Below are 26,621 nucleotides of genomic sequence, written 5' to 3'. Positions count from 1 at the left end.
GATACAGATACAGATTTATACTAATCAGGCAAAAATATCAGGTTACAAAATAGTATGTAGAACACATTGCACATCCCATGGGTCAGGTTTATGTCTGTGTACATACGCAGGGAAGGTCTGGAAGAAAAGTCCACAGGTGTCAACAATGCCTCAGACCAGTGTCCATCTGTGTGTCCTTCCAAACACGTTCCATCTACTTAGCAGTTAAGTACCCAAATATGGGCATAAGTTTACCAAAATTGTCTGAAATGACTAGGTATCACTTTTGCAACAAGAAAAATACCCACAAAATTCATTTGTACTAAGAAAAATGCGAAATGGGGGACAGAAGAAGGGTGATTTGTGCTTAGGAAGCTGTATGGCAAAACAGTAGCACCTAAAATCCACGCAGGAACAGGGCTACCATCTTCCTATGTCACATCCCTACGGCCATCCTCAGAGGCTCTGAGAACCCACAGGGATCATCAGCACAAAAACTGAATAATCTGAATCTTCCTGGTTGGCCCCTCAACATAAGCTTCTGGCTATGGCTCCGCATGCCACATACTTGAGTGTGTTGTGGAGCCACCAGCAGGCGACAAAGGTGGCAAACGAGGAGGCCATGAACATTCATGGCAAAAACCCAAATCAGTCACGGATCGCCCTGAAGTCTGGATGCCCACTGAGTCAAAGTCAGCCCACAGCAAGTCTGTGAGGAATGGGGCCTTGAGAAGGAGGCACCCAGAGCCACAGGTCCCTCACGTCTGTGTTCACAACTTGTCTGCAAACTGCCACCCACTGAGGCCACCCACCTGCCCTAAAGGGCCTTGCACTGTGGGACTGCAACATTCTGGGCCTCAATTCTTCCCATCTAAGAAAAAGGCCAAGGAAAACCTATCCCCTGGGTTGGAATGAGATGGAACAGGACAATGTAGAGAAAACACTCAGCAAACCACAGAGGATGCACAGATGTGTGGGACGATATCTAGGGAAAACCCTATAGCCCAAATGTATGCTGCAACTTATAAACCCAGATAGGAGATGAGAAAGGCAGTAACCCCACCTGGGGCTGAGAGACAGGGAGGCCCAGCTTTGGGGAGCCCTGACAAGACTGAGGCTGCTCCCACAGAAGCTCCGTGAGGCCAGGCAGGACCTTCGCAGGCCATGCCACAGGCTCTGCTCCCCCTGCACCCAGCCCACCCACCAGGCCTACCTTGGCAGCGCAGGCTCCTGCTGAAAGGGCTGGCTTCACAGACGGGTGGGCCCCGCAGCCCAGGCCCCGACCTGAGGGCGCCCGCCCGGCCCTTGTCCGAGCCACTCAGTAGCACCCGTGTGATGACACGCACCAGCTCCCGGATCACGGCCCTTGTGCAGTGGGGCCCACTGGCCAGGCCATTGGATGGGAAGAAGAATGGCTTCAGGTGGTGTGCAAGTTCACTCCAGTCAGCCACAGGGCTGCGGGCATCTTTACAACCATAAATCAGCTCACCATTCTTCAGGAAGGGAAAGAAACAGGGAAACGTCAACTCCAACAGGCCAGTAGGAAGACACCTCCGTCCCCATCCACTAGACAGGCCAAAGGACCGGACATTTTACATGCCCCCATTTGGGGTCTCGGCATACTGCAGCCCTCTGGGGAAACCCACCCTCATGTACCATGTCACTGACCAAGAGAAAAATCCCACTGGAACATGAAAAAGGAGAAAAGTTCTCAAGAACCAAAGATCAGAGCCCTGGGTCTGAGATACAAACCTTCAGACCAGAACACCTGGGATGTTAGCAAGCTCAAGCAAACTCGGCCCAAAGCACAAACTCCCAAAGGCCCTAGCCTGTTACGCAAGAGGCCAAGTGACACTACTGTGCTACTGAGGGACACACGGTGTCATCTGACCCTGAGCAAACTTCTCGGCCAGTGTGGACATCGGCCGCCAGCATCCCAGAGGGCTTCTGTCCTCTGCGAAAGACTAAGCCAGGCTCCAGCCAGGGTGGGTAAGGCCAACAGCATCACTAGTGTAGAAATCTTCATCTTTGAGGCCATCCTGCCTTCTAAAACCAAGTCCAGCAAAGAAATTCCTTATGGCACCAATGTTCCCAGGGCTACATGAAAGGATGCTCAGTGGGTACAACCCTGTGACTTTTACAGGGGTCTGCGGTATCTAGGAGGAAAACCCCTAAGGAAATCCTGGTCCCCACACCCTGAGCATCAGCCAATCCCAGGGGAGTGATGAATCCCTTGCCCCTAGTTTCCCTGTCTGTGAGACAGCGTGGTCAGCAGCCTCCAGGTAGGTCCCCAATGGCCCCCATCCCTTGACACTCATACTCTGTAGTCCTCTCTGCACTGTGGAGGTTTGGTCTGTGTGACTGAGAATACGAGCAGAGCAATAGCATACCCCCAGCAAGATTAAGTTATAAAAGATGCTGTGGCTTCTGTCCTGATGACTCTCTTCTCAGATCACAGCAGCCGCACTGAGCAGCCCCGTGGAGTCCCACATGGCCAGGAACTAAGGCCTTCTGCCAATGGCTGTGGCGGCGCCATCCTAGGAGCAGAGCCCTGGCCCCAGCTGAGCCTTCATATGGGATGCAGCCTCAAGAGGGACCCTGAGCCAGAACCAGCTATGCTGCTCCTTAATTCCTGGCCACAAAAACTGAGATGATAAGTGGCTGTTATGCAGTAGTAGATAATACGATGAGGACGATCCCTGCTCTGCCCCCAGGTGGCAGATGGGGGGTCAATTCAACCCAGTTAGAAGTGTGGACTGGACATTCCTCCCTCAGCAAGTTCCCGGGATTCAGCAGCATGATGCCTCCCCTGGGAGCCCCCAGTTAGCACCATCAGAGTTCACAGATGTGGATGTCCAGGGAGATGGGAACACCACTGTGGCCACTGCTGGCCAAAGGACCAGGGGAAACCAACAAGACATGCTGACCCTTGAGATGGCCTTACAGAGGGAGGAGGGTGCGCCAGGCAAAGGAAAAGCAGGAGCTCCCAGGAGGAAAGCAGGCCAAGATGGAGTACCAAGCCAAAACCAGTCAACATGGGTTGCAACCAGGAGGTAGGGCCAGAGTTTGGTTTGCGGTCCAGTGTAAGGGCAGCCTTAGCCTACCGTGAAACTCTCTCCTCCAGGCCCATAAGCAGTTGAGTGACCCCTGGACAACAGAAGGTCTCTTCTCCCCAGTGTGTGGAATCCAGGTAGATGGGCATTTTACACATACAAATATGGTTGCTCAAGCACCTCATGTGACATTTGGCAGAGAGCTATCGTCTTGGGCTCTGTGACAACCCCGCATGTCTCCCACATCTCACAAGTGTCCAGTATTAGTGGACAGAGCCACAGACTTGGAGTCTGTGAACAACATTCAGACAGACAAGGAGAAGGCTCCAACAACAGAAAGCACGGTGGCAGCACCGACCGTGGCCCACGTGGAATTTCACAACAAGGGAAGGCGTGAGCTTCAGAACCAAGAGAGCTTGCTCCTGAGGGATGCTGGCACTTGCAATAATGTACTGACTTGCTCCGGGGATTATTTTAAAAAGCCATTCCGTGTCACTTCTTTTAATCCATCTCTTTTGAAACTATTATCTCAACCTCTGGATTTTCTTCCCCCAGCTGAGTTCAACAGAAGTAGCAGATAGCCAGGGTTCTCAGTCCCAGGTCCCAGGCCCCAGGACAGGTCAGCTCATCCAGGGGCCAAGCCAGACTCACCACTCAGCTTAAGTGTGGGCCAGCCTAGGCGGGGGCAGTCAGAAAAGGGTCCATTTAGGACAAAATGCCAGCCTCATTATAGGTTCCAAATAAATCCCCAGATGAAAGGGAACTTATCTTTAGGATTTAAATATACAATTCCTGAAGTCTTTATAAGATTTAGAAATAAAAACTGATTTTAAAATGTCCTCTTTTTCTAGATCTGGGAAGGTGGAGGCAGACAAGGTAAAGTTGATTCATTCTGACCAGATTTTTGAACCATGGGGGGAAGCAAGGCAAGAATAGGCTTCCCTCCCAACTCCTCTGAGCCCACTTCTGAGGGGCATCCAGTATGCAGAACAGCACTATCCACACGGAGCAGGACACAGAGGGCACAAGGCTGTCCACACCCAACAGCCCTGCTACTCCACACAGATCCAGAGCCTGTGAACCTGGAGCCTGTCACAAACTCTCGCTTATATGTCATACTTAATAAGAAGATAACCAGGACTGGGGGCAGTCAGTGGTAAGCAGAAAAGGAGGTGGCCAGGGGGATCCCAGGGGACACATTTCCAACACAGGCCACACCAAGCCCTCCTTCAGATCTGGGCCCCTCCTCCCCTCTCCCCGCACCCCCTCTCTCCACACTCCTGTCCCTCAGCCTCTCCTCCTCCTCCCGCTAGCAGCAGGCCAGGGGACCACAGGGCCTCAGCAAGTCTGGTCAGGGTGCCGGCAGCAGGTGGCAATAAGGAAGCAGAAGGTGCCAGTGCCAGATGGTGAATATTCTGCATGCAGAACCGTTCCCACGATCAGGATGCAGGACTCTGAGAACTCACTAGTTGACAAGGAGATCCCCAAATTATAAGCTCCCTAAGTTACTCGGGAGGAAAGGCACAGGTGTGGCCACCCTCTAAGATGCCCTGCACCAGCTCCTGTTCCCATCTCAACCACACAGGCTCCTGGGACGCAGTCAGGGCCATCTTTCTCCAAGAACCAGAGTCAGGGTCTATGTGTCAAAGGAGCCCGAGGCCACCCAGTGGTCAAGGAGTCACCAGCACACATCCCAGGAGTCCCAGGATGACATGCCCATGAAATGAGGCTTGGAAAAAGGACCCAAAGTATCATGCTAAGCCAGCCCCAGCCCAGATGCCCTCGTCTGCAAGGTCACAGGGCCCTGTAAAGGACCAAAGCACCATGGGTTCATCCAGCTCAGTTCGGACACCAACAGGCCCCACCCTAAAAGTGCCATAAGACAGAAGCAGCTCTTACCTTAAAGATCTTTAAGTTGTTCTGTGCCTCCTGTAACAAGCTTTTCAAAGCAAAGTACATTCTCTGTTTATTTCTAAAAAGAGAAAGTATTATTGACAGAATTAAAGCAGACTTTGCAGAGAAAGTATTATTGACAGAAGCAGACTTTGCATTCACCTGCCCGTGGCTCAGGGGACATGCCCAAGAGCTGCCACTCGAGGTCTCTGAGCTTTGCAGATTAAGGAGCTGCATTCTCCCCAGCCCTACTCACAGAGGTACCCCCATCCCTGCCCCTAATCCCCACCCTGCTCTCTGCCCCTTCCTCTGGCAATACCTTCCCAGCCACTGGCTCCCACAGGTAATCTGCAGGAACCTATGGAGGCAACACTGACCCTAGGCAAGAACCCTGGGCCCTGCTCAGGGCCCTGGCTATCTGTAGTCAAGTAGCCCCCACCTCACAGAATGCGGCCCACTCCCACCCCCCACCAAGAAAGTCAGCACTAGGGACAAAGGAGAAGCATTCACTTACCCTGAGTAGAGATCAAGGGGACAATATTTACTTATCTGCTTCCACTTCCCAGTTGCTACCTGTTAAGAAACCACCACATGGTATCAATGAGTGGACTGGGGGAGCACTCCAACTCTAACACACAAAACAGCCCAAGTGACTGTGAGATGACCAAGGCAGCTGAAGGGCCCAGCAGATGACACCACCTCCAAGTGCACATCACTAGCTGGGGCAGGGGGCTTGACTGTGACCCCAGGAAATTTCGGCCCTCCTCTGAGAGCCTCATGTAGCTGCCAGCCCCTCCACATGAGCAGAGAAGCGGCAGCAAGCACCTTTATAAGATGACATGGCTGAATTTTGGTAATCAGATGAACAAATCTTTACAATTATAATATCCAGAAAGGGGAGGGTGCACCCAACTAGCAAGTTCATGTTGTCAGCGAGGAGATAAATTGGTACAACCTTTTGAAAGACAACTTGCTGGTTTCCATCAAAATTTTAAATGTGCGTGCCCCCTGATTTGGCAAATGTATGAGGAATCGCTGGGTCAAGGATTCACTGCGACCTAACTGTGACAGCAAGACCTAGAAACAACTAAATAAATCAAAGGACATCTGCTCGTATGGGCCAGGACACAGCAAGTCACATGTTGAATGAAGGAATGAATAAATAATATGCAGCCACTAACAGAAAGAGGCAGAGCTCAAAATCACCAATATTTATTCAAGGGAAAAGCAATTGGCAGAACAATGCATATGAAATCACTTTTGCTTAAAAAAAAAAAGGATATGTGCATCTATACATGCCATGTATCTAAATATGCATTGAAAAAGCCCTGAAGGATACACAACAATCAATCTCCAAGGATTATTTAAGTGAAAAAAGCAATTAGCAGAACAATAACTTATGGCAAGACTCCATATTTGCTTTATAAAAGTGTATGTGTGCACACATGCACGTGTGAGCACACATGAGAATATGTGTATGGAAAGGCATCACCTCACTTCCACTTGAATAACACGTATATTTTTGTTGGCACAGAAAGAAGTCTGGAAGGACATGCAAACTGACAACGTGAGTTACCTCTGGGAAGGCAGGAGACCTAATTCATAAAATTACATATTTTATCAATTAAACAAGCAGGTATTATTTCATAGCAAAAAAAAAAAAACAGTTCTTAAAAATCCATCATATATGTTGAAAATGAATCGTAACAATGAAAACCATCTCCTAAAGGGAATGGCTCACATACCTTCTTTTTCCTAAGAGCCTAGAAAGTTATAACCCCACAAAGAAAAGATGGACTAAAGACCTCTAGAAATTCTCTCCCCCATAAGGGCAAGGGGAAAACTGGCAAAAACAGTCAGGATCAAAATTTTCAGAAACCAGAAAATTAACCTAAGGCTTACAACAATCTGGAAAGTATTATACAAGAAAAATGGCCATATCTAAATAAGAACAGTGAGCTATGTGGCACTTTTAATGCCTTTTTCTTACCCCTTCTGTCTAGCACCAAGGGAACCCTAAAAACCAACATCCCCAATCACAGTGAAAACAGAAGTGTGGCAGCCACTGGAGAAGGCTAAATGGTGTAGGAGCTTCTCCAAAGCCTCATTTCCAGAGAGTGGTCATTATTTGACCTGTCTCTTGGTTTCCTGTCTTCACTTACTTGACTCAGAGCTAACCAACTACAAAAGGGGCATTTTCGGGCTTCCCTGGTGGCGCAGTGGTTGAGAGTCCGCCTGCCGATGCAGGGGACACGGGTTCGTGCCCCGGTCTGGGAAGATCCCACATGCCGCGGAGCGGCTGGGCCCGTGAGCCAAGGCCGCTGAGCCTGCGTGTCCGGAGCCTGTGCTCCACAATGGGAGAGGCCACAACAGTGAGAGGCCCGCATACCGCAAAAAAAAAAAAAGGGGGGGGGGCATTTTCCCCCAGGGACATTTGTGAAAAATATTCAGAGGCAACTGTTTTACTTCATGACTTCCTGAGATACTGGTTAACAGTTGTAGCAAACAATAGGCTAACCTAAAACTAAAAAGAAAAAGCAGAGGAAGGACATGTACACAGGGCTTTGAAAAGCTCCAGTATATCCTGGGCATCTAGGAGGCCATGCACAAGCTCCAGAAAGACCTGAAAAGGCCACCACCTTCTGGTGATCTGAGGCTCTGCAGAAGTGAAGGCTAAGGCAGAGCTGCAACCGCCCTGCTAAGTGTTGATGGCAGGCCCCAGTACACACACAGAGCCCCTCAGTAATGCCTGGGAGACTTAATGGTATCAGGCATTTAAGAAATCTCTGTTAAACCATTAGCTGCTCACCTAAGCTAATGGAGCATCAGAGGCCACAAACAACAAAGCACAGACTTCTCAAACTTGGCAAAGAAAAATCACAAAACAATAACAATTACAACAAGCAGCAACAACAAATCCTAGAAAGGTTGTAGAAACTGATTTCCAGAGTGGTCACGTTATATTACTTAAAATGCCTGTTTTCAACAAATCATTACAAGACATGCAAAGAAACAAAAACGTATGGTCCACACCCAGGAAAAAAACAATCAATAGGCTGTCCCTGAGAAATTCATACATTGGACTTACTTGACAAAGACTTTAACTCAACTATTTTAAATAAGCTTTAAGCTAAAGGAAACCAAGGACAAAGAACTGAAGGAGACAAGGAAAACAATGTATTAACAAACAGGGGATATTAATAAGGCTAGAAATTATAAAAAGGAACCAAATAGAAATTCTGTCATTGAAAAATACAATAACTAAAATGAAAAAGTCACAAGGGCTCAACAGCAGATCTGAGTAGGCAGAAGAAACAATCAGTGGATTTTAGGATAAAGTCCAAGAGTTCCACACCTAGACACATCATAATAAAACTGTCCAAAGACAAAGAGAGAGAGAATCTTGAAAGCAGGCAGAGAGAAGTGACTCATGATGTACAAAGGATCCTCCGTAAGATTAACAGTTGATTTCTCACTGAAAACCATGGAGGCCAGAGGCACTGGGATGGCATACACAGTGCTGAAAGAAAAGACTATCAACCAAGAAGTCTTGCCTATAAAATTATCCTTTCAAATGAAGCAATAATTAAGACATTGCCAGATAAACAATAACTTAAAAAATGTGTTGCTAGAAAACCTGCCCTACAAGAAATACTAAAGGGAAATCTTCAGGCTGAACTAAAAGGGAACTAGACAGTAACTCAGATCCACATGAAAAAATAAATGGCACTGGGTAAAGGAACTACATAGGTAAGTATAAAGGATAATATAAATATATTTTGTTTGTAACTTTTTTCTTCTACCTGGTTCAAAAGACAGAATGTCCCCTGCATGGCATAAGGCAATTATTATAACTGCATAAGGCAATTATTACAAATCTGTATTGACAAGCATACAATGCATAACGATGTAATTTGTATGACAATAACAGCACAACAGAGCGGGAAGGCAACAAAGCTATATAGGAGCAGAGTTTACGTATACTGCTGAAGTTGAATTGTTATTGAGTTAGATTGTTTAGGTTAAGATGTTAAATCAATAGGTAGAACAACTAGACAGAATATCAACAAGGAAGTAGAAGACTTGTACAACATTATAAACCAACTAGACTTAACAAATATCTATAGAACACTCCACTCAACAACAGCAGAGTATATTCTAATCAAGTAAACATGAAACATTCTCAAGGAGAAACCATATGTTAAACCACAAAACAAGTCTCAATAAATTTAAAAAGATACAACTCTGCAAACTCAGTGGAATGAAACTAGAAACAAATAATAAAAGGAAATTTGAGAAACTCACAAATACATGAAAACTAAACACATTCCTAATCATCAATGAGTCAAATAAGAAATCAAAACAGCAGTCAGAAAATAAATTGAGATAAATGAAAATACAACATAACAAAATTTATAGGAGGCAGAAAAAGCAATGTTTAGAGAGAAATTTATACTTGTAAACACCTATATTAACAGGAAGAAAGATCTCAAATCAATAACCTAATTTTCTACCCTAAAAAACTAGAGACCAAACTAAATCCAATGCAAACAGAGAGAAAGAAGTAGTAGATTAGAGCAGAGATAGATGAAGCAGAGTATAGAAAGGGAAAATTTGAGAAAAGAAACAAAACCAAAAGTTGTTTCTTTGAAAAGATCAACAAATATGGCAATCCTTTGGCTAGATCAAGAAAAAAAAAAGACAGGACTCAAATGACTAAAACCAAGAATGAAAGAAAAGACATTACTACCAACCTTGCAGAAATAAAAAGAATTTTAGAGGAATGCTATGAACAATTATATGCCAACAAATTAGATGAAATGAACAAATTCTTAGAAACATACAGCTACCAAAACTGACTCAAGAAGAAATAGAGAATCTAAACAGACATAACAAAAGTCTGAATCAGTAATCAAAAATCTTTCAACAGGGACTTCCCTGGCAGTCCAATGGTTAAGACTTCACCTTCCAGTGCAGGGGGTGCGGGTTCAAACACTGATCGGGGAGCTAAGATTCCCACATGCCTTGGGGCCAAAAAAACAAAACATAAAAAACAGAAGCAATATTCTAACAAATTCAATAAAGACTTAAAAAAAATCTTTCAACAAAGAAAACCCCAGGACCATCTGGTCCATCTTTGCTACTGAATGCTACCAAATGTTTAAAGAAGAATCAACACCATTACTCAAACTCTTCCAAAAAACTGAAGAGTAAAAGATGGAAAACACTTCCTAACTCATTCTATGAAGCCAGTTATTACCCTGGTACCAAAACTAGACAAAAGCACCACTAGAAAAGAAAACTACAGACAAATATCCCTCAAGAAAAAATCCTCAACAAAAACTAACAAACCACATTAGCAGCATATTAAAGAGATTACACACCTATCATCAAATGGGATTTATCAATCAAATACATGTGTGGTTCAACATATGAAAATCAATCAATGTAATACACCATATTAATAGAAAGAGGAAAACAACTCATGATCATCTCAACAGATGCACGACAAGCATTTGACAAAATCTAACATTCTTTCATGATTAATAAAAATAAAACAAAAAAACTCTAAAAGAACATCTTTCACAAACTCACAGTGAGAACATTACATTCAACAGTGAAATTCTGAAAGGTTTACCCCTAATATCAGGAACAAGATAAGGATGCTCACTCTTACTATTTCTATACAATATTGTACTCATAATTAAAAACAGAATTACCATATGATCCAGCAGTTCAACTTCTGGGTATATACCCCAAAGAATTGAAAGCAGAGTCTCAAAGAAATATTTGTACACCCATGTTCACAGAAGTGTTATTCACAATAGCCAAGAAATGGGAGCAGCCCAAGTGCCCATCAATGGATGGATGGATAAACAAAATATGGTATATACATTCAATGGGATATTATCCAGCCTTAGAAAGGAAGGAAATTCTCACACAACCTACAGTATGGATGAACCTTGAGGACATTATGGTAAGTGAAATAAACCAGTCATAAAAGGACAAATACTGTGTGATTCCACATATATGAGGTCCCTACAGTAGTCAAATTCATAGAGATAGAAACTACAATGGTGGTTGCCAGGGGTTTGAGAAAGGAAGAAATGTAGAGTTGTTTAATGGATGCAGAGTTTCAGTTTTACAAGATGAAAAATGTTCTGGAGATGGATGATGGTGACAGTTGCACAACAATGTAAATGTACTTAATGTCAATGAACTGTACACTTAATGGGTAAGATGGTAAATTTTATGTCATGTGTATTTCATCACAATTAAATATATATATTAAAAAATCAGTTGTATTTCTATGCAATAAACAATCTGAAAATGAAATTTCTAAAAATTCCATTTACAATAGCATCCCCCAAAATAAAAAATTTAGGAATAAGTTCAACAAAAGACACATAGATTTATAGGCTGAAAACTTTATCACATCGCTGGAAGAAATTAAAGACCTAAATAAATGGAAAAACATCCTGTGTTCACAGAGTATTAATACTGTTAAGGTGGCAATACTCCCCATACTAATCTGCAATACGTTGGAATCCTTATCAAAAAACCCAGCTGCTGTCTTGGAAATCGTGAAGCTTAAAGACATCTAAATTGGAAAAGAAGAAGTAAAACTCTATTCACAGATGGCATGATCCTGTACATAGAAAATTCCAAAGAATCTACAAGAATGCTACCAGAGCTAATAAATGAATTCAGCAAAGTTGTAGGGTACCAGATCAACACACAAAAATTAGTTGTGTTTCTATACCCTAGCAATAAACAAACCAAAAAGGAAATTAAGGAAGCAATCCTACTTATAACCACATTTACAATATTCCAAAATAATAAAATACCTAGAAATAAATTTAACCAAAGTGGTGAAAGACTTGTACACTGAAAACTATAAAATATTGCTGAAAGGAAATTAAAGAAAACCTAAGTAAGTGGAAAGAGAGCTTGTGTTCATGGATTATAAGACTTAGTATTGTTAACATGGCAGTACTACCCAAAGTGACCTATAGACTCCTGAAATTTCTGTCAAAATTCCAAAGTCTTTTTTGGCAGTTATGAAAAATCCAATTCTCAAATTCACATGTAATTTTAAGGGGCCTCAAATAGCCAAAACAATCATGAACAATCAATCTTGAAAAAGAAGAACAAAGCTAGAAGACTAACACTTCCTGATTTCAAAACTTACTACAAAACTACAGCAATCAAGAGTGTGGTACTGGCATAAGGACAGACATACAGACCAATAGAAGGCCAGAAATAAGCCCTCACATATATGGCCAATAGATTTTAGATAAAGGTGCCAAGACCATTCAATGGAGAAATGATGGTCTTTTCACAAGTGGTCCTGGGAAAACTGGATATCACATGAAGTTGGGCCCTTACCTAACATCAAACACATAAACTAACTCAAAATGGATCAAAGATCTAAACATAAGAGCTAATACTATAAAACTCTTAGAAGAAAACATATGGGAAAAGCACCATGACCTTGGTTTAGGTAAACATTTCTTGGATATGACACCAAAGGCATAGGCAATGAAAGAAAAAAAAGACAAATTAGACTTTATCAAAATTTAAAACTTTTGTGCAACAAAGGACACTATCAACAGAGTAAAAAGGCAACCAACAGAATGGGAGAAAATATTTGCAAATCACATATCTGATAAAGAAATTAACATCTAAAATAAACAGAGAACCCCTAAAACAACTAAAAAACAAACAACTCATTTCAAAAACAGGTAAAGAATTTGAATAGACATTTCTCCAAAGAAGATATACAAATAGCCAATAAGCACATGAACAGATGCTCAACATCACTGTTAGAGAAATGCAAATGAAAATCACATGCGATACTACTTCCTATCCATTAGGATGACTATAATCACAAACAGGGACAATAACAAGTGCAAGCGAGGATGTGGAGAAACTGGAGCTCTCATACATTGCTGGTGGGAATATAGAATGGTGCTATAGCTGTAGAAAACAATCTGCCATTTCCTCAAAAAGTTAAACAGAATTTCCCTAAGAACCAGCAATGCCACTGCTAGGAATATACCCAAGAGAACTGAAAACAGTGACTCAAACATGTACATGTACGTGCACATTTATAGCAACATTATTCACAATAGCCAAAAGGAAAAAACCCACATTTCCATCAATAGATGAATGGATAAACAAAATGTTTCCATACAATGGAGTATTATTCAGCCATAAAAGAAATGAAGTGCTGATAAATGCTACAATGTGTATGAACCTCAAAAATATTATGCTAAGTAAAAGAAGAGAGTCACAAAAAGCCATAATTTGTGTGATTCCATTTATAGGAAATGTCCGGAATAGGCAAATCCACAGAGATAGGTGGTTGCCAGGGGTTGGCAGGACAGGGGGTGACTGCTAATGGGCACAGGACTTCTTTTCGAGGTGATGAAATGTTTTGGAATTAGATAGTGGTGATGGTTGCACAACCTTATGAATAAACTAAAATCCACTGGATTATATATTTTAAAAGTGTAAATCTTAGGATATGCAAATATCTCAATTAAGAAGGAAAAGATGAACATGAAGTACTTTTGAAATAAAAAGTAAATAATATCTATGTTTTATTTTACTCCTCTGAAAACTCTAGGTGGTCCAGCCATTCATCACAAGGCTCTGTGCAGGGAGGGAACCCAGCTGGTCAACTCTTCTCACCTTGAGGTGCTGGTGCATGCAGTAACGACACACCTTATGCTTCATCTCATGCGTAACATCACTGGAGAAAGGAATAAACCCACATTTTGGCTGCAAAATAAACAAGTAAGGAAGAAAAAAAAGCTTAGGGAGAAAACACATACCTTTAGGTAGACATATAACTACAGGATAATGAAGTGCAGCTCCCAGGAGAATCACCAAGTGTTAGATATAAACATTCCCAAAAGTTGCTTTTATCCTCAGTCCCCGGTGGGAATTGATGCCTCCCCCACTGCATCACATAAATATCTCTTTGCCACTACAGAATCCAAAGCCAGAACTCTCACTGGGGAAGAACAGTGATGCCTCAATTGCTAGCTTGACAACAAACAGTAGCTTTGTGTTTTCATCATGGAACAAGACTGGAAAGACTCTAGGAGTGCAGATCTGCCACACACTCCAGCTCCAAGAAGAAGAACGCTTGGTCCCTCTGATAAGAATGTGTGAAGGAGAAGGTGCCCATATGGTGGCTGCTGGGCTCCCAGAACATCTGAAACTCTAGTTGCCTTTTAAAAGCCATGATTTCTGGGCACATACAATATGAAAGACCACTGCCTAGCGTCGGGGCACTGAAGATCACGCTGCCCATCATTTGTGACGCCTGAGACACTCATCCTCTGCTTGGAGAAGCAGAACATCAGTCCACACTGAACACCCACGGATGTGAATGCTCAGGGCCAAGAGCATGACCCACAAGTCGCCACCAGAGGTTTGGAGGAAGGAAACAAATAACAAGATATCTGGCAGGCTTCTTGAGGGAGACTCAGGTGGCCACTCTGGACACTGAGCCACAGAGCTGAAGCAGCGGCCTGGCCCTTATCCAGAAATCACTGCCCTGCACTAGACAAGCGACATCTTTTGTCGCCTCCTCCTGAGGATCCCTGCCACGACAAACCAGGGCCTTGAGAGACACAAAGGCTTCTATGCCTCCTGGAGGTCTCTCCTGAGCATTCTCCTGAGAAGCAAAGGAACAGAGTGTCACCCAGTCTAAAGGGTGGTCCTCAAGCTGAGCCCTTGGAGCATGGCATGCAGTGTCACCAAGCAGCCAAGCAGGCACAGCTGGGAAGGAGGTCAAGAGAGGCCCTGGCAAGCTGTACCCTCCAAGGAAAATAAGCAGAGTGGAGCCCATGCTTCCTTCTGGTGGCGATCGGCTAGGGCTTGTCCCTGGCTAGTTCCCTGTTATGACACCTGAGAACGAGCCTAAACCTGGGGGTCTGGGAAGCCATGCCCCTCAGGTCTGGCCAGGGTAAGGAACCAGAATAGCACGGTGCAAGAGGCATGCACAGAAGGAGCAAGAAGTAAGCCTACTCTCTGGGAGTTGGGGGGCTGCCTAGGTCATGGGGCCCAGCATGGGCAAAGTGCACTCCAGGCAGATGACTCATGGATTTACAGTCTGGACCCACCTTTCCCTTTTCCCCCACACCATTTCCCCCTTGACAGAAATTCACCTTGATCTCTACACACAGAATCGGCCGGTGCTCTGCAAAATGGTAGGTCTGAAGTCTGGCTAAATTGGGAAGGCACAGAGCATAACCACTGAGAGTGTCCAGGTCCTTGTCACAGCGAGATTCTGGAAAACAGAGCAAGGAAAATAACTGAGGATCAGTGCAAGAGAGACAAGATGACTCCATGGCAACTTGGACTCCTGTTGGGGAAGGATCAGCCTTGCCCAAGAGAGGGCTGGCCTTGGCCTCCACTCTTGAGAGGTCACCTCTAAGCCTTGGGATGTCTTGCCTGAGGAGTTTACCTGGGGACCTAGAGTCACATGAGTATAATGCTGCGATCTGTGGTAGGAGTTTGGGCCCTGTAGTACCAGCTTGACCTCCAGAGGGGCTGGAGGCTGAGGGCAGCCACACAGGTGGTCAGCTGTGTCTATATGCCCAAGCCCCAGCAAAAACCCTAACCCTTCTTATCTCAGCTGGTTTTAATCTGTGTCCCTTAGCTGTAATAAGCCATAACGATGAGGATAACAGTTCTGTGGGTCCTTCTAGCAAATTATCAGACCTGAGATTGGTCCTGGGGACCCCCCAAACATGCAGCTCTCATGAGTGAGGGTGATCTTGGGAACTGCTCCCCAATTCTGTGACTCTCTTAACCCAGGAGCTCAGAGAAGAAGGAGGCAACAGCCACTACCTTCCTTTTAAAGCTTCCTTCAGAATATGTAAACACCAATATTTCCTCAGCACTGACTGCTAGAAGTTATATTGTAGACAGTCACATAAGATATGGCCTCTTGGTCCCAGGAGAAGTCAGCTTTCCTCCTTCCACATAACAAGGCTGACTATGAGTCATTATTACAACATTATTACTGTTACGTCGTATAACTGCCAATTATAAAACGAATGACGCTGTGTGGCACTAGTAACTAGATGGCAGAACCACAGCAGGCCTCAGTCTGTCTTTGTCTAGATGGGGAAAACAGAGCCAAGACACAGTCCAGGCTTTGAACAAAGCTGCTGCCTCCTCCCCCTTCGTTGGTCCTCTCCATCCATGAAGCCCTGCTCCTCACTGCTCCCCAAACTGAGGGCTCCAGGGCACAGCATCCTGTTTTCTTTCATTTTCCTAATCAAACATGAAAAGGATTTTATATTGACTCACTGCACACCCTGACTGCCTGGCTGTGCTTTAGGAGGAGACATTTCACTCCTCAACAACACAGATTTTACATCTTTGCCTCTGACTGTGACAGGAAAAGCTTTGACATGGTTACTGTCATTATTGCCACGAGCAAGTGTAGGGAAGGTACATGAGGTACTGAGGGGAAAATACGTGAGGTGACGTGGGGCGGTACATGAGGTGACTGCGGGGAGGGTATGTAAGGTGATGGGGGAGGGTATGTGTGGTGATGTGGGAAAGGTGTGGGAGGTAAAGGGGGGCAAGGTTTGGGGGGTGACGGGGGAAAGTATGTGTGGTGATGGGGGGAAGATATGAGAGGTAATGGGGGAGGGTATGTTCGGTAATGAGTGGAAGGTATGGGAAGTAATGGGGGGAAGGTTTGGGAGATGATGGGGGAACGTATTTGTGGTGATTGGGAAAGGTCTGGGAGGTGACTAGGGGAAGGTATGTGTAGTGATGGGTGGAAAGCATGTGTGGTGATGGGGGGTGGGGTATGTATGGTGATGGTGGGGAAGTACATGAGGTGAAGCGGGGAGGTAAAAAAATTCAAGTCTCTCACCTTACCTCAAGAGGATGAGCAGGCTGGGTGGTGCCAGCTTCTGGGAGAAGGTTTGCAGAACTGCCACCCTCTAGGGCCTAGCCCACCCTCCATGGCTCAGGTCTACCCCGGTTTTCCTTTGGACTCCTCCAGGCATCCCCTGGAGCCCACCTTCCCTTCCCTAAGTCTCCCTGAACTCCTTCAGCTCCCTCTTGGCTCCCAAATGCATTTTTATTTTTATTAATTTGTTCTTGGTCATATATTCCCTGCAGTGATCTGCAAATCTGATGCCCAGAATTGTATTCATGAGCTCCTAGGATTTCTACCCCCGATAATAAAGTTAAAAACTATATCTATATCTACCTAAGACGAGTAATAACGTCAAACACATTTCAAATGGAATATTATAAATTCGTAAGTTAGAAACCCTTACCTGGTCTTTCACACTGTATCTTTAAACAAAGCTGTTTCACAAAATCTAAAGGCAGCTGAACAACTTCCTGTAGGAACAAATAAGAAGTACTCAGTGTGGAATGCACAACAATGTGAACATACTTAATGCCACAGAACCACACACTTAAAAATGGTTAAAATGGTAAGTTTTATGTTATGTATATGTTACCACATTAAAAAAAAATACTCAGTATGTGGGATTTAGGAATAAAAGCTGCTCTGTTATTTTAAGGACATGTCCAGATTAAACAGACAGGCTAAAGTTTCTGTGCACTAAGAGGAACAGGCCCTCCTCAGAGCAGCTGGTGTCCACAGTGGTGGTGGCCAGAAGTGTGCCCCATGTCACCTAGTCAGTCTCCACAGAGGGCTCTTCACCCAGCTCCTCTGTTCTCACGGCGACCTCATCCTCATTCTCAGCGTCTGTGGACGGCAGAGCAGGGGCCTGAGGCAGTTCTCTGCCTGCAAGAAGTTCCTCACCAGCTATCTCCTCAGACAACCTGAGGCTCCTCACATTTCCATCTGAGAAGCAGCTCAAGGAACAGGGTCTGATCAAATATTAATCTCTGGGTGAGATGTCCTGGGTACCCATCAGCCACAGGACTCAGGATGGCCAATATTTGGTGCTCTGGGTCAAAAAACAAAGGAGCAACTACTCTCTACTATTTCTTGCAGTCTCCCAAACTAAGAGTTTCTATTTAATCCACATTGCTCATCATCTTCCCCATGTTTCCAGGGTGGCAGAATTCTGACTTCTAAAGGAATTCCAAGGTGACGCAAGATACCTGCCTAGAATGAGAATGCTGGGATCCTGTCCACTTACATGCCACACCTTCTCCATCATGCCCTGTCCCACCTAGCCTCCAGCTCACATGAAGACAGGCCTAGACCAGTCCCCAAACCAGCCAGGCAGGGCCGGAGGCAGCACAGGTACAAGGGGTGTGTCTGTCACTCTGTCTGAGCCTTGCTCTCTCACCACTGTGCTAGTTATGTCTCATCCCAGGACACAGAAGAGGGAAACACTCTCCCCAGGGCTCCACTTTAACCTAGCTCGTGCCATCAGTCAGAGAAAACAGCATCATTTACAAATGCTGATTTTGCCTGAACATGGTCTTGTTCAGGCCAGAGATGTGCTCTGTATCCCACATTTCAACAGTGCTGGGCCTGAGTGGCAGTCCTCTCTTGATACTACAACTACCTGGAGGAAAAGCAGGTTGTGTTTCACTCTGGCAGTGTCTTCACGTGAAGGAGGTATGTCAACGGGATGAATATTCCCGAAATGTGACCTGGTGGGCTCACCTCATATGCCCAGAGCCTTGTGCACTGTGGACAAACAGAATCAAACCTGGAGCTAGAGCATGCCCTGGGCCCTGGGGGGACACCCCAATGCTATTCCCACCTGCCGGGCTGCCACTGGCTGGAACCCCAAGCTCTTCACCATTCTCCTTCACTGCTGGCCCCTCCTGGAAGAAAAGTCTAGAGCCCCCAAGTGCTGTGAGACAGAGAAATACTCCCACTTGGCCATATGAGCATGCTCTCTCCCCAAGAAGGACACTGGTAGTTGGCATACCTGCATTCACTCACACATCGTCCAGGCCAAGAAGTAGGTGGCACCCAGCACGCAGATAGCTCAGAGACTCAGGCTCTCACAGGTGGTGGGTTTCAGCCTTTCACAATTCAACAGGACAGCTGGGGACCTCACTAGGGGCGGTGCCAGCCCCAGGATGGCCCCAGTGACCTCTGCCCCTGTGTAGTCCCACTCTGCCTAGGGATGACGCCTAAAGGCCCCAGGATGCTGTGGAAACGACAGACACAACTCCCAAACAGGTCATCCCTCAGATGGTGTACTGGGGGAGTCAGGGCCAAGTCACAAGGATGCTCAGAGCCCTTCAGAGAGTCCACACTGGGAGGTGCTGAGGCCCCCAGTCAACAGTCAGCACCACACTGCCAGCTCCACGGCTCTGGGCCACCCTGGAAGAGGATCCTTAGTCCCAGCCTACAGATTAGACTAGAGCCCTAAGGGACCCAAAGCAACACCATCCACAGTACTTCCTAAGCTGTCAAAGGACGACCCTCCTTGGAGGATGTTTTGTCGTTGGAGCCATTTAAATTCTACTTTGCTAGGCAATCCTGAAGCTTCAAAGAAACTTTTACTCAACCTTCTTGGTATCATTTTTCTCAGGATGGACACAAGGTACAGAATTTACAAAACAGAGGCAGTGCTCTCTCTGTTCAAAATGACAAACCTGCTAGTCTGTTCAGGGCTCTGATCTAAGACAAGCAGTCAGACCAGTGTAAGCAGAGAAGCAGCAGTGATCAAAGTGGAGACAGAAGAATGGCTGTCCCAGGCATGGACCAAGGCCACTGGCTCTGAGGATTGCCAGGATCACAGGGCCAGTCCACTGTGGCTTCTTACACTGCCCTCTCCATGAGTGTCTGAACAGCAGACCTTGCCTGTAACAGGCACTCCTCTCAGTCGCTGAGACCAGAAAAAGCCAGCAACGCAGACCACCTGCAGGTAGGTGGAGGCCATCACCCCACATGGGCTTCAGCTAGGTTCTCCCACGAGACCAGGTCACACCTCCCAGCATGGGGATCCCCTTTTCTCCCTAACTTGCTCAAAGGTGCCCACTGAAGGTCAGTGTTGCTGCCTGGACCTCACTAGAGAGCTCTCACCAAACTGAATGCCTCCATGAGGGCAGGATGGTGAAGACCAGGAGTCTCAGCAAGTGAAAGTATCTCTGAACCTCATGCTAGAAAATGGGAATAACACTATCTGCTCTGCTATTTCACAGTGCAACAAATGAGAAAAGCACTTGGAAACTTTGTAACTAACACAGTGGGGCTGCGGGTGGGGGGTGGGGGGTGGTATCATTAAGCAACTTCCAAACTATAAATAAGAAGTTGGTACTTTGATACAGAACAGGCCCATGAATTTAGACTACATTAAAAAAAAAAAATCACTTACCCCACAATGAACATAGTTCTCTCCCAAAAACTCTTTCATGACATTTTTGCCAAAGTCCACTATGTTCTGTAGGTGCTGAAATATTTCTTCTGAGGTCTGCAAAAGAGAAGGACAAGAAGACCTCAACGACCGGGACCTCCTAGACTCTGACACCACCACAAGCCCCTGTCACATACAGGGCTGCCATGTATGTGGCCACAAAAAGCCACCAGTGGCCCTGGACCTGGAGGAAGGTAAGCCTCATCATGAAGACTGCCACACTCACTGGAGCTTCTGTCCCACAGGGCCCCCAGGCCCACCTCTGCATTGTACTCAGGGCCCCATGTGATTGTGAAACAAAGTTTGAGAACCATATCTGTGCCCCTGCCTTCCTCCCCACCAGGAACACACGTGGATCCCGCCAGTGGCCCGTGCACACCTTCTGAGGAATTCGACTTTAAAAATCGGTCCCATCCAAAAATCAGTATTTAGATTTTATTCTTCAGCTTCTAGATGTAGAAATAAAATATTTTCTCCTCAGAGGTTCTTAAAGAATCAATAAGCTGTGAGATTTAGGTGAGACAGGAAATCATTCCTGTATCCCTCACTCTGACCCAAGGTGAGAAGTGCAAAGGGTTGATCACAGGTCTCGCTCAGGAGTGAGAGGGCTGTCTTCTTCAACCGCAGGCTGGGAGGTGCCTGACACATGGCTCAGGCTCTGGGGAGGTCTCAGTCTGAGCTGCCACCCAGGCACCATAAAACAGGCAGACCACAGTCTGCATTCCGGGGGACTACTGTATTAGAACGAAGCCTGTCAAAAAACCCCAGAACACGCCCAGTGGCTCCGTACGTAGAGCTGTGGACACAGGGCTTCTGACAAAAAGCTCTTCTTATTGACAGAATTAACACACACAACTCCCCACAAATAATGCAGCTGGCATCACACAGTGCCATTTATATAATAAAGAAAGGCGAATTGTTACCTTGGAAGACATTGCCTCAATAAATGTAAACAGGAAAAACTGAAAATAGAGGCATCCAGAGAACGCTGGCCCTTCACCGAGGCTAGGCTCTGTAGACCCTGAGTGGGGATAGAGGGGAGGGGAGGGGGGCTAGAGGCAGCCTCCGAGATGTTTCTAGTTTCCACCTGGATTCCACAGAAACAGAACCACCCTGCACAATTCTCTTCAGCAGCTGCACCCTCCCATCCTGTGCCATCTTTCTCTGCACTAACCACACTGTCCCCAGATCTCACTGCAGCCCCACTGTGATGGCAGCCCCCAGCTTTCTCCCACAGTCCCCACTTTTCTTTCTATGAAGCTAACCTGCAAGTGTGCCCTTCATTTGCACAATCAGCCACCATTGATACCCATCAGCCATCCACCTCACCTTCTTTTCTGGCTGTTTCTCCATAACTCAAACGAGGTGAGGTGGTGACTCATGTCTCCTACACCCTGATCTTGAGCCCAATTTCTACTCATCATCCAACAACCACCAGCCCTGCCCCCACTGTGTGGGTGTGACGTGCAGCTCCTGCCTCTTCTCCCCTTTTAAGATAAGAGCCTATGCTCACACCTAGCCCCTCTGGACCTCCCTCCTTCCCCCCAGACCATGAAAGAGTAAAGGCTCCCACAGGGCTATGCCATATTGACCGCTGCGACCACTTAGATAAACACCACAATGACATCCCGCCTCAATGTAGAGAAACACTGCAACTCAGTGGTCAGCAGGCATACAACAGAACAACAATGGCTTTCTGAGGGTATCCACGGTACTCTGCCTGGTTGACTCAGTGAATAGAAACACAAGGCTCCATCTGAACTGCCTGTTGTGACTTGTAACACTGACTGTCTACCACAGCATCACAGACTTCATTTTCATTGATACAATTCCACAGATGGGGAAACTGAGGCAGCAGGGTGTAAGAAAATCGCCAAGGCAAAGCCAAGACCTGGCCCTGGGTTCCCCAGCCACAAGCAGAGCTCTCTGAACTAGTCAGGGAGGCTCCTGGCTCAGTACCCAGGGACTAACCATGATGACCCATAGTGACCCCAGCAGGTCAAAGTGCTGAATCCAGCACAAAAGATGGACACACTGCTTTCGGCATTGAATGCTTGTATCATATTCAAATTTCTAAAGTTAGCATTAAAACTTCTGCATCAGAAAAAAATCAAAGTTTTCTTAAATAATTATTTTAATGATTGGGTGGCAAATCCACTGATCTTACCTTCTTCCTATTAGGAGGAAACTTCAGAAAACGAAGCACCACACAACGCTATTGGAAAATAAAACAAAGTCTGATTAGTACCCACCCAAAGCCCGGGGATAAGGGTGGGTGGCTGTGGATAAGGAGCCATCCTCAGCAGTGCAGATGCTGGAAGCCCCACAGGCAGCCAGTGCCCCGGGGAGGAGGTGGGGGCCAGTACTGGGCCACACGTCTGGAGACACAGAGCAACCAGGAAAACCTGTGCTCTCTGACCTAGCCAGCCCACTCCCAGTAATTTATCTTAATTAAAGATGCACAGAAGATTTTAGCTACTGCATATAAAGGTACTGTTTATAATTCCAAATAAAATGGAAACCTAAACATCCAACAATAGTAGGATGGTTAAATACAGAGGGACATATTCCAGACCATGAAATACTATGCCGTCATTTACAAGAAAATAAGGAAGATCCGTATTTACAGACACAAAGGTACAGTCATCATCTACTGATAAATGAAAAAGATTACAGAATAGGGCTTATAGAATTAACCTATCTTTATATAAATATGTACATAAACGTGTGTGTGTGTGTGTATTGTGTGTGTATGTATTAGAGAATGATGCATGGGTATAGTTCTATTTATGTAAAGCTCAAAAACAGACAAGACTAAGATCTCTGGCAGGTGGGATGGTCCCTAAGAAAGGCTCTAGAAGGGGCTGGTCATGAGAATACGGGTCCATGTATTTTGTCATAATCAAGCTGTATATACACATATGATCTGACCACTTTTCTGTAGATTTATTACTCTTCATTTTTTAAAGTCTGTAAAACAAAAAATTTTAAATAAAGTATATGCATGCTGAGTTTGTATGAACTGTCTGAAAGGGCTTCTGAATAGGTAACCGCGTGTCCAGGTAGCACCAACTGGGAACTTATTTTTTAAAGTTCTGTTTATTTGGGTTTTCCAATTTTTTACAATGCTCATATAACATACATTACAAAAATGTTAAAAAACAAAAGTTTAAAAAATGGAAAAAAATAACCTTTTAAACTAGTGCAGCCTTTGAAATGGCGATTCTCCAAGGAAATAACCTGGATGTGTTGTAGAGCCTTGGTAATGGGGGAGATAATTCCATGTGGACAACTTTGGAAACCATTCCCATGGAGATAGGGAGTTCCAGGCAGAAGGGCTTGGGTCGGGAACCTGGACTGTGCTCAGGGAGAAGCAGTGAACAGGAGAAGGAGAGCAGAGGTGCAGGAGCTCGGGCACTGTCTGGAGCACTGGGATCTAGGTGGGGTGGGAGGAGCTGGTGATTGAAGAGGCTCAGAAAGTGCAGCTTTAGAACCCAAAACATGGCTGAGAGCAAGGAAGGCCCATAGAGACGAGATCCATTTCCCTAGCCCACAGACCCCCTGGCACTTCCTGCCCCACTCAGATGACGCACACTCTTCTCAAAACCCCAGACATCCATCATCTCCCTGAGCCCCAAGCTCAGACTTGGGGAAGCAAAGGTCGAGGACGTGCACATGGGCCTAACCCCTCCCAAATCCAGGCAGACATCAATATTCGATCATGGGCATCAACTGGCCAAGGAGTCCATCAAAATTCAAGGAAAGGGCTTCCCTGGTGGCGCAGTGGTTGAGAGTCCGCCTGCTGATGCAGGGGACACAGGTTCATGCCCCGGTCCGGAAAGATCCCACATGCCGCGCAGCGGCTGGGCCTGTGAGCCATGGCTGCTGAGCCTGCATGTCCGGAGCCTGTGCTCCGCAACGGGAGAGGCCACAACAGTGAGAGGCCCGCGTACCACCAAAAAAAAAAAAAAAAAAAAAATTCAAGGAAAAACAAAAGCTGATATGCAGAAACCCTAATTCTAGGCAACATTCCAGAAACTCAGCCCCCCTAAAAGCACACTCACTTCTCACCTGGACTTCACTGTTTCTCAAGACCTGCTAAGAAATTCTGAGTGTCATGTTGTGTCTGCTTCAAGGAAAACTGCTTTCTCTAGGGACCCATTTAAAACCGTCGCCAGAAACTGCCCACCTGCCCCATAGGAGCCACAGTGTCAGCCTTGAAGGCCAGTCTCCACAAACTCAAGCACTCAGTGGGCACACCTATTCTGGACGGCGAGTGCTAACTGCCCCTTGTAAAGGTCTGACTGGGCTGGGTTGGTGGCCCTGTTACATGCCACGAGGCTGGCCATGGGACCAGACAACACCTATTCAAGTGGATAGCAGAGAAAAGGTGAGAAATCAACCTCACCAGCCCTGGTTGGCACAAAGACGCAGTTAGTCCAAGGGCCACCCATGGCATGGAGTGGGACTGATCCAGCCACCCACAGGGAGATTCCCACGAAGGAGCTGAAATCAACGCATAATCTGGTAAGCACCAGGGCCCTGCAAGCTCACAAGGTCTTAACCAGTTGTGAAGGAAACAACTCCTTTCCTTTTAAACTAAATATCTGAAACCAGATTTTAAAACATACCCTCTTCATAGTGTCTAGGCTAAAATGCTAAGAACGAAGAGAAAGGGGTGAGACTAAGAAGAGGGGCTTAACAAGAGTTTCTGCACAGTCTGGGGCAGAAGCAGCTCTTCCCTGTTCCAAAGCAGGACAGGGAATCTTAGGCCGGGGCCACACCTTCTCTGTCCTTGAGGACAGAAAATCATGGTGTGCTCTCTCATACCGTGGAACACTAGATGAAAATCAAAGATTTTAACAAACTGAAAAAGTCAGTGAATGGAGAAATGACACATATAAACACATACACATTAAACAACCTCAAAACGTACAACACGCCACTTATAAAAGGAATAGAAAGCATTCAGTGCTGTGAGGGTCCCAGGCCATGGCAGGGGTGGGGGAGTACTGGCATGTCATGTGCCACGAGGCCTAGGAGATGCTCCTTCGATCCCCTCTGAGAACCCACCCAAGTCCTCAAAACACCAAGACATCAGCAAAGCCTGGCTCACAACAGCTCTAAAAGCACAACAATGTGAATGTCTGACAGCACAGGAACTCTGGCTGCCTAAGTGCTCTGCAGCCTTGAAAACTTGTGTGAAGAATTATCTACATATTTATGCTGTAGGGTTGAGTGAAAAAGCAGAAAACAAAAACAGACAGATAAGCATGCTTAAGTACCCAATAAAAGCATATAATACAAGGAAGTGCACCAAGTGTTAACAAAAATTATTTTCTTAGTAGGGAGACATTGGATGCTTTTTACTTTCTTCCTTCTAGTATTCTGTATTTTCTGGGGCAGAGAGAGGAACAAATGATTGGTATTAAATAAAAATAAAAGACCACAAAAACAATATATAAAAGGGTCACCTGCCCATGTGAAGCCCAAGGAAGGAAACTTGTGGGTGGAATTAAGACTCCAGGGCCTCTTGGCAAAGACAAGGTGTGAAGTGATCAGTCGCTGAAGCCTCACTGCTGGAGGACAAGCCCAAGTCAGGTCTTCCACCAGAGTGAGGATATAACCCAGGATGGGACCCCAAGAAGACCCCAGGGAAGCAGAGATCACGCAACTTTCAAGGGAAAGGGAGACAGATAAACACAACAACAGCAGAAGGAATCGACCCGCAGGGTGCTGCCCCAGGCATCCCAAAATGGCTCAGCCCTGCTTCTCAGTGAGGCCACCACCCACAGACACCCCACTCGGGCACAGCCCAGGTCTTCCATCAGAATACCCGTGACAGAATACCAAGCCAAGTCACTTGCCTCTGCTGACCAGAGACAACCAGAAACACACCCCAGGGCCCACAGAAGGATAAGAGGGACAAGGTGTGGGACGCATTGTTGGGCTGACAGCCTCAGACAGAACAGATGGAGGGTGACTCGAGACATCTCATACAGCAACTGTCCCCAACCTTTTTGGCACCAGGGACCAGTTTTGTGGAAGACAATTTTTCCACGGCGGAGGCCGGGGGGTGGCGGGGAGGGTGGTCCAGGCAGCAATGTCAGCGATGGGGAGCGGCAGATGAAGCTTCGCTCGCTTGCCCATCACTCACCTCCTGCTGTGCGGCCTGGTTCCTAACAGGCCTCAGACCCATACCGGTCCACAGCCCGGGGGTTGGGAACCCCTGTCATAAAGGGGGGCCAAGGACTCCAAAGGGAGGCCAGACAGGAGGTGGAGACCACAGGTGGGGACAGCAGGTGTCTGGAATGGGCAGGACATTTTCCATCCCATGTTTCACCTGCCT

The 26,621-nt window shown here is 46.0% G+C and overlaps 1 protein-coding gene across 2 annotated transcripts in view; it reads right to left on the bottom strand.

Annotated features, from left to right (window-relative positions):
- Positions 1-26,621, bottom strand: part of IPPK (inositol-pentakisphosphate 2-kinase) — a 50,092-nt gene that overhangs the window by 19,405 nt on the left and 4,066 nt on the right. Inside the window, exons 2-10 of one of the 2 annotated variants that reach the window (XM_067744937.1) lie at positions 22,440-22,487; positions 21,196-21,293; positions 20,234-20,329; positions 17,249-17,315; positions 15,110-15,231; positions 13,623-13,712; positions 5,440-5,498; positions 4,932-5,004; positions 1,193-1,472 (exon numbers count right to left, since the gene is read on the bottom strand). In XM_067744937.1, coding sequence (XP_067601038.1) covers positions 1,193-1,472; positions 4,932-5,004; positions 5,440-5,498; positions 13,623-13,712; positions 15,110-15,231; positions 17,249-17,315; positions 20,234-20,329; positions 21,196-21,207 — 799 coding nt within the window. In that variant the 5' untranslated portion in view covers positions 21,208-21,293; positions 22,440-22,487. The remainder of the gene's footprint in view (positions 1-1,192; positions 1,473-4,931; positions 5,005-5,439; positions 5,499-13,622; positions 13,713-15,109; positions 15,232-17,248; positions 17,316-20,233; positions 20,330-21,195; positions 21,294-22,439; positions 22,488-26,621) is intronic. The other variant, XM_067744936.1, reaches the window with a different exon arrangement.

Source organism: Pseudorca crassidens, chromosome 7, assembly GCF_039906515.1.
Source record: "Pseudorca crassidens isolate mPseCra1 chromosome 7, mPseCra1.hap1, whole genome shotgun sequence".
NCBI classification, from domain to species: domain Eukaryota; kingdom Metazoa; phylum Chordata; class Mammalia; order Artiodactyla; family Delphinidae; genus Pseudorca; species Pseudorca crassidens.
Note: the sequence above shows the minus strand (reverse complement) of the source record. Positions and strands in the feature narration are given on the sequence as shown.